Consider the following 12,182-nt stretch of genomic DNA (forward strand, 5'->3'; position numbering starts at 1 on the left):
TTTATACAATGCCCTAGCCCCGCCCTCTCCGCTCTCGCGAGAACGTACACGTACTTCCCAAAAGCCCCCTCTGTAATGACGTCGCCGGCGCCCTTCAGCGCAGTGCGAAGATGGCGTCTGCTACTCGGTTCATCCAGGCGCTACGGAACTGGGCCTCTGGGGTACGCGGGTCGGGAAGGGCCCTGCTGGGGCGGCTGCGTGCTCCGTGCGCTGCACACCCGCATCTTCACTTCTGTACCCTAGATCTGAAGGCCTTAGTGCCCAGATCCCCCTGTGCCAGCACCCCTCGCTTAGCCCGCGACCCCCAACTCTTGATCCCATCAGTTCGGGACACCCCACCTCCACCCCCACCCCTTGGCCGGAGACCTGGCCTCAGACCTGGCATCTCTCTAGTTCCGGACCTTATTAGCCTTGGCTCTGGTGGCCCCAGCCCCCTACTTTCCTCTTCACAGGGTCCGTCTACCTGCCTCTAACTGCCCGTCTCTTTTCATTTATCTATTCCTGGACTGTCCCTCTCCTCTCTTGGGGTGCCCTGCTGGCTGACCTCCTTTCTCTTTTCCTCCCACAGCAAGATTTGCAGGCGAAGCTGCAGCTGCGTTACCAGGAGATCGCCAAGCGGTGAGCAGGCCCCGCTTGCTGCTCAAACCCTCGCCCTATTCTGTCCTTCCTTCACCAAAAATAAAACCCGTGTTTCTTTAGACCCCTGAAGCCCTGAGCCAAAAATCCTGCCTCCAGCTTCCTGGTAGGCTGTGAAGGCAGGTTTGCCTTTAATCTTGCTGGACTGCGTCCTAAACTGCTACTTTTAGAAACAGCCAGATTGGGCATGAATTCTGATTGGGACTCTTCATTGTGATTTGCAGTCCTCAGTGTGGCCTTGCCAGTTAGTGTTATCCCCAAGCTACAGATGAAAAAAGTTTGAGGCATGGAGAGACCTAAATCATTTGCTTAAAGCCACTCAGAAGCTAGGAAGTGACAGCTGGGACTTGAACCCAGAAGTGCCTTGATTTCAACTCATTTATGTCCAAAAAATGCTTTATATTTACAAGCACTTGCCATGTTCTCAGCCATGGGGATACCAGTGCAAACAAGAAAATTTATTGTTCTCATTCCTTCATATCTTGGGGAAAGAAACATTTTGAAACCAGGCAATGAATGAGTCCAGGCTTCTTGTCACTACTTGAGCCAATTAAGTAGAGAGGGTTGAATCAAAAATGAGTGTTTAGTCCAGTTATGCTGGCAGTATGGGAGAGCAGTGGGTCATCCACGAAAATCTGCTCTAACCACCCCCCGCAAATAAGCCAGCTGCTTATATTGGGTAGAAGGGCAGAAATTACGTGGGAAAGGAGGGATTATAGGCACGAGGAAGTAGGTGAGGTATAATGGTTACAGGTTGCAGGCAATGTGGGCTGGGGGTTGCAAAGGGCAGGCACAGGGACTGCTGTGTTTAGGAAACAAGGTAGTTAACCTTTCCATGACGAAAGGCCGTTCTTTGAAAAGGAGAATGGACCTCATTCCAAGGTTAACTCCCATGATCAGGGGTGTACAACTTTCAGCCAGGTTAGAATGTGCTTCCTTTAGTCAGACTGGAACAATCACGGTTAACAGAGCATGATTAATATTTCTTACAACTACAGCTAGTCCCCACTATTCTGTTTCTGCCCCTAACACCACTATTCTATTTCTGCCCCAACAATTGTAGGGAAATAAACACAGCAGGCAAAAAGACATTCTGGAATGCTCCAAAGATAAAATGAATGAAAGTAATCTGGAGGGTGACTACCTTGGATCATGTTGTCAGGAAAAGTTTCTTTTCAGGGGTTGACATTTGACTCACCTAAATGATGAGAAGGAGCCAAAGGATAATTCTTGAAGAAACATTCTGGGCAGAGGGAACAGTAAGCACCAAGGTTGTGAGGCCCAAGAGAGCCAGAAGTAGAAAGGAGGCCAGTGTGGCTGAAACACGTGGGGGAAAGGGGCATAGCATTATAAAATAAAGTCAGCAGCAGGCAAAGGTAAGGCAGCCTTGGAGGCTTGGCAGTAAAGGAAGAAAAATAGCATTAAAGTAACCAAACTTATGTGAATACCTACATGGTGTGACTAATTCCTGATTTCTTTTGTTGTTGCTTTTTGTTTTGTTTTTTTGTTAATCCTCACCCAAGGATATTTTTTCCCCATTGATTTTTAGAGAGAGTGGAAGGGAGGGAGGGGGAGAGAGACAGGAGAGAGAGAAACATCGATTTGGGAGGGACACATCAGTTGGTTGCCTCCTGCACTCGTCCCAACTGGAGCCAGGGATTGAACCTGCAACCCAGGTATGTGCCCTTGACTGGGAATCATACCTGAGACCCTTCAGTGTTTGGGCTGATGCTCTAACCACTGAGTAACACCAGCCAAGGCCCTAATAAAAAGAATTTTAAATAGCTTTTCCATCCAGGACTTGGGCCAGTTGAGGAAACCTCTGTAAAATTTTAGCTTCTTTAGGATAATGGCTCCCCCTAGTGATTTTTTGGGCCTTTCTGTTCGTTCACTGGTTTTGTTCTTTTTCAATCCTCACCCAAGGATTGAGGATATTTTTTCCATTGATATTTTTTAGAGAGTTGAAGGGAGAGGAAAGGGGGAGGGGAGAGGGAGAGAGAAACATCAATGTGAGAGAGACACATCTATTGGTTGCCTCCCACATGTGTCCAACTGGGGGTGGGGATCAAACCTATGTGAGGGGAATTGCAAAACTCGTTTTGCAGGCCAACGCTCTAACCATTAGACCACCCTGGCCAGGGCTTGGCACTGGTTCTTTTTTTTAAAAAATATATCTTTATTGATTTCAGAGAGAGGAAAGGAGAGGGAGAGAATGAGATAGAAACATCAATGATAAGAGAGAGTCATTGATTGGCTGCCTCCTGCACGCCCCCCGACTGGGGATTGAGCCCGCAACCCTGGCATGTGCTGTGACCGGGAATCGGACCCTGATTGCCTGGATCCTAGGTCTACGCTCAACCACTGATCCATGCCCAGTCAGGCAAGCACTGGTTCTTTATACCTTTTCTCTGTGCTGGGTTGCAGAAAGCTATGGCCATTCCTACAGAGGTCATCTGTGCACTCTAGGGGTTAAGCAAATTCTAACTTCCGCACAGGATATTTATTTTGAATGTGAAATTTTAAAAATTTACTTTTATCTGTATTTCTTTTCTAAAAAGCATACAATGACTATCACTTGTTTTAAGAAAAAACTTAAATCCTGGCAAAATTATCAGACAAAAAGCTTATTTAAAAACATGGTTGAGCCCGGCCAGGCGTGGCTCAGCAGTTGGGCATTGACCTAGGATCCAGGAGACTGAGGTTCGATTACTCATCAGGGCACATGCTCAGGTTTCAGGCTCGATCCTCATTGGGGGGCGTGCAGGAGGCAGCCGATCAATGACTCTCTCTCTTATCATTGATGTTTCTATCTCTCTCTCCCCCTTTGCCTTCTGTCTGAAATCAATAAAGATATATTTTTTAAAAAAAGGCATGGTTGAATGAAAACCCAATTTTTTAAAAATATATTTTTATTGATTTCAGAAAGAGAGGAAGGGAGAGGGAGAGAGAGATAGAAACATTAATAAGTCATTGATCAGCTGCCTCCTGCGTGCCCCCTACTGGGAATCGAGCCCAAAACTCAGGCATGGGTCTTGACCATGGGTCAAACCATGATCTCCTAAATCATAGGTCTATACTCAACCGCTGAGCCACTCCGGCTGGGTGAAAACCCAGTTTTTAAAAGATTTTTCCTACCTTTTCTGCCCTCCCTCTCTGCTATGTTTTCTAGGGAAGCTCCTCTTGAGATTAGGGTTTCCTATTCAAGCTTCCAGCTTCTTCATAAATTCACCCCAGGGCCAAGACAGAGTTCTGTTCACCCCCCTTTATGGCTGCAGCCACCATGAGGTGGCAGGAAATGCAGAGGCCTGGGAGGCTTGGGGTACAAGGTGCTTTTTGAGTAATAAGCCTTGATCCCAGCAAGGTTCTCCAGAGAGTTAGATAGCAGGAAACCCAGGAGTTCTGTAGTCTGGCCTTTGGGAAGGAAGCCCCTCAGAATGAACTATGTTTGGAGCTTGTTGCCCAAGCTTTTATTGACCGTAGTTACTAGATAGGTAATGGGCAGAGCCTCACAACCTGGCTCTTCATTTCCTGAGCATCTGAAGGTGGAAGTGAGGCCAGCTGCCGAGCTCTGGGCCATGGTGGGGTGGGAACAGGCCCAGGTGTTCAGACTGGGTGTGTCCCTTCCTTGGGTTTCACAAAAGGTCATTCATCCATACCTACCACATTTGGGGAAGGTGGGGGACCTGTAGTGGGGCAGACCCAGGTCTCACTTTTCAGCACCTTCACATCCAAAGCCTGGGCTGTCACCTGCTTCTAGGTTCTGGACTCTCATCAGGCGTGTCTCTCCACGACAGTGTACCAAGGGATACGCCTGGCATGTAGCCTATCCCAGTGACTGAGGTGACCAGCCCTGCCCAGCTAGGCAGTGAGAGCACTTACGGCTTTACTTTAGTGCCAGTGTCCTTTTTCCTCAGAACTCAGCCTCCTCCCAGTCTCCCTGTGGGCCCCAGCCACAAGCTCTCCAACAATTACTACTGCACTCGTGATGGCCGCCGGGAAGCCATGCCACCTTCGATCATCATGTCCTCACAGAAGGTGCTGGTGTCAGGCAAGCCAGCAGAGAGGTGAGGATGCCACATGCCTCTCCTGCAGTCAGCTGTTTCTATTGGTTCTGCTTTGCAAGGTCCCACTTATCTAGCATCAACTGTATTGGGAACTGTGCTGCTGGGGGCTTTTCATCTGCAAACATTTAATCCCCACCTATCTTGATATAGGGGTTAGGGCCTCAGCCAGGGGTGAGTTTCCTGCAAATCAGATTAAGCACCAAAGTTCCTTCAAGGGCCCTGGGAGAATCCCAGGCATTGCTGTTTTGTAATTTTGTATTTTTTTTTAAATTGAGGTGTAATTTACATATTATATTAGTTTCAGGTGTACAACATAATGATTTGATATCTATATTGCAAAATGATCATAAGTCATGTTCACCACTTCACATAAAGTTTTTTTATGTGTGATGAAAACTTTTTTTTAAAAAAATATGTCTTTATTGATTTCAAAGAGAGGACACTCCGGAGAGGGGGAGAGAAATAGAAACATCAGTGATGAGAGAGTCATTGATCGGCTGCCTCCTGCACTCTCCCTACTGGGGATCAAGCCTGCAACCTGGGCATGTGCCCTGACCTGGAATCAAACCTCGATCTCCTGGATCATGGGTCAATGCTCAGCCACTGAGCCATGCCGACCACGCTGTGATGAGAACTTTTAACATCTACTCTCTCAACAACTTTCAAATATATAATACAGTATTATTATATGGTACAGTATTACCATGCTGTACATTACGTTCCCAGGACTTGTTTATTTTATAAATAGAAGTTTGTGCCTTTTAACCCCCTTTGCCCATCTATCACCCTCCACCCCTGGCAACCACCAATCTCTTTTCTATATCTGTGAGCTTATGTGTTTGTTTTGTTTGTTTTCTAGATTTCACATATAACTGAGATCACATGGTACTTGTCTTTCAGTCTGACTTATTTCACTGAGCATAACACCCTCTAGCCCTCTAGGTCCATCCATGTTGTTGCAAATGGTAAGATATCATTCCTCTTCCAGCTCGGCCTTGGCAGCCACTGAGAAGAAGGCGGTGACACCAGCTCCTCCCATACAGAAGTGGGAGCTGTCCCAGGACCAGCCTTATCTGTGACACTGCTCTGGGCCACCTGGCTGTGCCCTCAGGGCCACCGAGTGCTTCCCCTCCTTGTTTTCCATACTGAGAGAATGTGACCTAATTTATGACAAATATATCATGCTCTCTAGTGTCACTTGCATTTTTACTTTTAAAGCAACACTGGGTTTACTTAGATTTCGGGGTGAGATTGGTGCCAAATCTCTTAACTCTGTTAGTGCTCCAGGGTGACATATCACAGACCTGGATGACATGGTACAGGGGGCCCAGAGATGTCTCTGTCCTTTCTCCAGGGACCTGGCTCTATTCCTGAGAGTAGTGGACTGGATTCCAGGGCCTCTGGGGATTTGAGAGGCTCTGACTGTGAAGGACAGCAGGGCCAAACACACACTGCTCACTTACTTCTCTCAAGAGTTTCCCCAGCCATTGCTCATGTGGACATTGGCCAGTACCCTCCCACTGCAGCCCCTGACTTTGACCATCCTGCAGCTTAGCAGGGAAGCAGAGAACAACAAGGTAGCTCACAGGTAAGGCTTACTTAGAGCAGGTGAGGAAAGGTCTCTCTGAGCCAGAAACCTTTCTCTGGGCCTGGGGGCAGGGGTGGGGTGAGGCCGAGTTAGCCAAGGAAAGGAAGGAGCTTGTGCCCGAGGAGGAATGAGCAGGAGAGTAAACGCCAAAAAGAAGTGTCCCCAGTCTGGCTGCAGGAGTGAAGGGAAGCTACACTCAAGTGGGGGAATGGTGTCCCATGAAAGAACCCTGCAGCTGTCAGTTAAAGTCAGCTGTGTGCTAGGAGAGAGGAAGTGTAGAGCAAGGCAGGAATCTGGGAAATTATCAGAAAATATAGCTACTACAAAAGCAGCTATAACCTCCATTTTCAAATAGTGAAGTGTGCCATTGACCTGCAAATAGAGCCCCTTCTGTGAAAATCTGTAAGCTTTAGTGTAGCTTCACAAGAAACTTAAGGGATTACTTGCATATCTGTCATAATGCTGAGGGACATTGATTTGTTTGGGTGGGGTCTTGCTAGCAATGGGACATGCTGCTTCTCCTGAAGGCAGAGCTGTAGGTGAAAATATTTTCAAGAAGAGAATGCAGAAGCCAGATTGGTTAGAATGCAGGTTTGTTATTTTATGTGCCTTTGTGTGAGTGTGAGAAGTGAAAACTCAAGGATTGCTTTCGCATATCGTGTTCCAAAAGTGAGGAAAAATACTTCCCTACTGGGTATATGAGGGCTAAAGGAGGCCGTGAGCGCCGGCGAGCGCCTCCGGCTGCCGTGTCCAGGACCGAGGACGAAAGCCAAGAACTGGACGTTTATATTTAAAAGCCTACTAGGTAGTAGGCAGCACTGTTCTAGGCGCCGGGGACACAAAAACAACATTCCTCCTCCTGGGTCTGACATTCCAGTGGAGAATCAGACAGTAAACCAAAGTAAGTAAGTAAAACAATGCATTTTCGGTGTATGAAGGTAGAAGGCGAGGCGTCGGGTGCTTGAAAGGTTAGAAGGCGGGGATGGGGTGTGTCTGAGGGGAGTGGCTGCGATATTAAATAAGATAATTAGGCAGTACATTTGCTGCAGGGTGCATATGGGACATTAACTATTGTAAGTAGACACCGACAAGTTCGTTTCCGCCCCCACCCCACCCCCGTACCTTTCGCTATACCTCGTCCTGGGAAAATTGTGCGTCCCCTAGTATTCGGACATTTACGGTAGGCTTAGCGGCTAGACCTCCGGCTCAGGCCCCGCCCCCGGCCCGTGTGCACGCTTGCGCGGGGATCAGAGCTGGGTCGAGACTGCGCGCGGCCGGCGCCGAAACGGGTGGCACGTTGAGCGGTCGGATGGCACCGGGAGGAGCGCAGCAGACCGCGGCTCTGGGCCTGGCGCTGCGGCTGCTGCTTGGCTTTGGACTGGGCCTGGAGGCCGCCCCAACCTGGTCCCCGGCCCAGACCATAGGTGAGTGAGGTCCGCGCGCCCATCCCGCCGGCAGCCTGGCTTCGCCCATGCTGCACCACCACGCCATTGGCTGCGCCGCGCGTCTGTTCGGGACACTCCTCCGCAAGTGGCTGTTGACTCCTTAGCCGCGAGGTTGTGCGAGTCCTCACCGATGGGGGAGTTAACTGCCAGCCTTTATCCTGCTTTGGCCCTGCTCACACTCCGCACCTGCTCTGCTTTGTCACTTCCAAGCCGTCCTTCAGCCCAGCGTGGGCTCACTGTAGGCTCTGGTTGTCCGACCTCTAACACTGCAGGGCGGTCGCCTGGTACCTGGTACCTTGTGCAGCACCTGGTCCTTCCAAACTCTTACTTCTGAGCTGAGGCCATGTGCCTGTTTTCTCGGCGACCATTCCCCCCATTCCCTTCCCAATCTGCACTTTTCTCCTCTGGTCTTAGAGAACGAAAGGTCTCCCTCCCTGTGACCCCTGGCGTTTTTGATGTTGGTGGCTGTCTCTAAGGTTCCCAGAGGTAGTTGGGAGGGTTAGAGAGGCCTTCCTGTGTGCACAGGTGCCCCTGACTTTTAGCTGTGAGCTCAGGTTCACACATCCCGCTTCTCCTTGGGTTTCCCTCTAATCTGGTCCCCTGCTTCACCCCAAAGTCCCTGCCTTTTCAGGTTAAATGTCCTTTCAAGGAAGGCAGGACTCATGTTAACCAAGTACCAAACCCTTTACATACAAGCAGTTTCCTCAGGACACTGAGGTAGGGACTCCAAACTGCCCCATTTATAGGTGAGAAAACGGAGACTGGGAGGGGAAATCACTGGTCTGGCCCCCAACCTTATGAGGCAGGGTCAACTCTGCTCTGCTGCCCACTTTACATAGGGACACACTCTCCAGCAGGCCAGGGAGAGATGTTTGTCCAGGCCAAGCCTGGCCAGGCTTGGGGAGGAAGCCTAGCCTGGAGGAGGACAGTCCCCCAGGGGCACCAAAGGAAGCCAGCTCCAGGTTGTCTACAGCTCCTCTCATGTGGCCTACAGCTGCATTTGGACCTGGAGGTCTGCAGAGGAGCCAGCTGTGGAGAGTGAGGTGTTTGGAGGCTCAGGCCCCTGTGAGTAAAGGCGGAAGGGGCAAATGGACCAGCATCAAATGGAGTGGGGCTAGGCTAGGGCCAAGGTCACTCCCTTGCTCTGTCCCTCAAACTCCCGTCTGCTGACTCAGGGTCCAGTTCCTTCTGTGCTCCTCCAGATCAACATACTGCCTGAGCTTTACTGTTGGGGATCCAGGAAGGCTCAGATTTCTTCTAAGTGTGACCTGTGTCCACTTATGGTCAGGCACCACCCTGGGCTTTCCATCACAAGGTCATGGTCCTGACTCACTGAGTGTCCAGTCTTTTCCCTATCAGTTTAAGGACCATTGTTGTAAGTGGGAAGCAGAGCCTAAGGAGTCTCTGAGAAGGGCAGGAGACCCCTCCCAGGAAATAGATTGAGATCTGAAGGCTGAGGAGGAAATCACCAGGTACAGAGTGGAGGAAGGAAAGGGTGCACTGGGCCAAGAAACAGCACAAAAGCCCTTTGGTGGAACAAGCCAGGCCTCTTGGAGAAGCAGTGAGGAGGCTAGGACAGAGGGAGCTTGGTGAAGAGAGAATGTGGGGGGAGGGGAAGTTCTGGGAAGAGTTCAGGGCTGGCCTAGGCCTTTCAGGTCACATGGAGGAAATAGGATTTGATTGTGAGAGGGCTGGTGGACCAGGAGATGGCTTTGAGCAGAGGGCAGCTGAGGTGGGTGACAGAATGATGTGACTGAGAGGTCTCCAGTGTCCAAATGGAGATAGGGGTGGGGGCCTGGTGAGAAGATAGCACATTCAGGATTGGGAAAGTAGTCAGATCTGGGAGGAATTTAGGAGCTAAGACAACAAAGCTTGGTGACTAAGCAGGTCCTTTACCCAGGGCCTCAGTTTCCCTTTGTTAAGTAGGTGGAATGTAATGGGCCCTGCTGACCCTGACCATGGGCCTGATGGATCCTCCCGAAGTCTGTTTAACCATGAAGTTTGGAGAGAGTCCTGGGAAGACCATCTGGCCATTTGGAGCCTGGTAATGACTCCAGGATCAGTGAGACCTGGGTTTGAACCCTGACTCTGCCACTAGTTCTGCTGCTTCTGGCCTTATGTATCCTCAGTGTTTTCTGTAGAATGGGGATCGCAATAGAACCTGCCCAGTAGGACTCGTGGTGAGGCCATGAACTCTTTGGCTCCAAGCCCCACACATAGTAGGTCCTCAGCAAAGGGTGGCCACCAATGTAGTTCCAGCGCTCTGGGACCTGGCTTGTCTCCTGGTGTTTCTTCCAGGCCTCACCTGTGTTCATCTTGCAGGCCCCAGCCCAGGCTCATGCCTGCCCACAAGCTTCCAGTGCCGCATCAGAGGCTATTGTGTGCCCCTCATCTGGCATTGCGATGGTGACCAGGACTGCCCTGATGGCAGTGACGAGGAGGAGTGCAGTGAGTGGCCACACCTTGGGCTGGGTGGGACCACAGGATGTGTTGCTTGTGGAAGGGGTGTGGCTTTCAGGGGGCACACTGGAGAGGGCCCTGAGAGTGGGTGGGACTTGTAAGGAGGGAAGTCTGGGTCTCAAGCTTGAGAGGAGGTGGGTTTATAGGGAGGTGGAGTTAGTGTGGTCTTGGTAGGGAGGCTTGCAAGAGGGTGGGCTGTGGGGTGTACCTATGCCCTGTTGTGGGGGCATTAGGGACCTGACTGACCCGTACTCCAGAGATGGAGCCATGCACCCAGGATGGAGAATGCCCACCGCCCACAAGCAGCCTCTGCTCTTGTGACAGCATCAGTGACTGCCCTGATGGCATCGACAAGATCCTTCCCAACTGCAGCAGCCAGCCCTGCCCAGCAGGGGAGCTCCGCTGCTTGCTGGGCAGTACCTGCATCCCACACACCTGGCTCTGTGATGGCCACCCGGACTGTCCTGACTCCAGCGACGAGCTTGGCTGTGGTATGTGCCATGGGACATCATCATGGCTGTAGCAGTGGGGAGGGCTGGTCGTTAGATAAGGATGTCTGACGCCTTCCCATGTGTGACCAGGCTGGGGGCATGGACGTGTGTGTTTGCTCTTGTCTGCATCCTTATAGGGGCAGTGAGAGGTCACTCCTGGCACCAATGCTTACCAGCCTCACTCGGTCTGGAGTGGAAGATGAGCCTCCTGGTCCCCCTCAGGCACCTGAATACCTGTTCACCACCACCACCACACCCCCTCCCCAGCTAATGAATGTCTGGACTTATTGCAGGAACTGAGACCCTCCAGGAAGGCAAGTCTGTGGGGACCCCTGTGACCCTGGAGAGTATCACCCATCTCGAGAATGCCACAGCCACCATTGTTAGGAACCAGGACTCAGTCCAGTCCGGGAATCGAAGTGCCTACGGGGTCATTTCAGCTGCCGGTATGATGAACAGGCCCTACTACTCCCACTCCCTAGGCCTGGGGCAGCTGCTTCTAGGAGCTGGGGCTTGGGGAGGGGACAGGCTGAAGACCCCAACCTTCATGCATTAGGAGCTTAGTGGGTGTGGGGCTCCTTCACTCCCTCACTTACTCCCATCTGTCTGTTCCCCACAGTGGTGCTAAGTGCAGGTCTGCTTGCCGCCACTCTGCTTGTGTTGTCCCGGCTCTGTGCTGAGGGTCTCCTGTACCCCCTGGGGCTGCTGGTGGCTGTGAAGGAGTCCCTACTGCTGTCAGAGAGGAAGACATCACTGCTCTGAGGATGAGCTCTTGCCATTAGGCCGCCAGGGCCCTGAGTGTGGCAGCTATGAGGACACACGTGGCTGCTGGCACACCAGCCCTCAGATATGGGTTCTTCTGGCCACAGCACTGCAAACATGAGCTCTTGCAGACTTGACCCTGGAGAATGGAGTGCCTGACACTACCCCTGATTGTGGGGAGCCTGGATTGGGAACATGCCCCATCTGGAACCAAGTGGTTGGCCCCTGGCTGCCCTGGGCTGGCCCGTGTATAGACACTACTCCTGCCCCACCCTGTCTGAGGGTGGTGATTAAAGTTATTTCACATCATCGCCTATCTCTGAGCCTCTATCTCCCTCTGCCTGGGCAGCCTGGGGTCTGGGCAGCAGCCCTCCTCTGTGGCCATTCTGCTTCTTGCTTCCTGGGACCCAGAGCAGGGGCAGTGGGGCAGTCTGCATTACCCACAGGCCTTTTTAAGGAGAGCAGAGCTTGGGCATTGCCTCCTGGAGTCCAGGGGTATCCCCGTCCTTCATGGCTGCCTTCTCTTTGAGATAGAAACTGGTCTCTGCTCCACAACATTTTAAAATGTAGGTTTTATTATTCAGGTACGATGAGGCCAACAGATTAGGAGAGGACTGCCATTGAAAAGACACATTGTGCCTGGCCAGGCATGGCTCAGTGGTTGAGCATTAACCTAGGATCCAGGAGATCGGGGTTCAATTCCTGGTCAGGGCACATGCCCGAGTTGCGGGCTCGA

At 51.3% G+C, this 12,182-nt stretch overlaps 2 protein-coding genes across 2 annotated transcripts; both read left to right on the plus strand.

Moving 5' to 3' along the window:
• Positions 1-83: 83 nt before the first annotated feature.
• On the plus strand, positions 84-5,894 carry NDUFA7 (NADH:ubiquinone oxidoreductase subunit A7). The gene is made up of 4 exons (XM_016203478.2): positions 84-161; positions 569-618; positions 4,551-4,700; positions 5,689-5,894. The coding sequence occupies exons 1-4, from the start codon at positions 111-113 to the stop codon at positions 5,777-5,779; spliced, it is 342 nt and encodes a 113-aa protein (XP_016058964.1). The 5' UTR covers positions 84-110; the 3' UTR covers positions 5,780-5,894.
• Positions 5,895-7,414: 1,520 nt separating this feature from the next.
• CD320 (CD320 molecule) lies at positions 7,415-11,755 on the plus strand. Its single transcript, XM_016203477.2, has 5 exons — positions 7,415-7,712; positions 10,056-10,181; positions 10,451-10,684; positions 10,978-11,130; positions 11,304-11,755. Exons 1-5 carry the CDS (start codon positions 7,598-7,600, stop codon positions 11,444-11,446), a joined length of 771 nt encoding a protein of 256 aa, XP_016058963.2. The 5' UTR covers positions 7,415-7,597; the 3' UTR covers positions 11,447-11,755.
• The last annotated feature ends 427 nt before the right edge of the window (positions 11,756-12,182 follow it).

The sequence above is a fragment of the Miniopterus natalensis genome, chromosome 4 (assembly GCF_054644295.1).
Source record: "Miniopterus natalensis isolate mMinNat1 chromosome 4, mMinNat1.hap1, whole genome shotgun sequence".
Lineage (NCBI taxonomy): Eukaryota > Metazoa > Chordata > Mammalia > Chiroptera > Miniopteridae > Miniopterus > Miniopterus natalensis.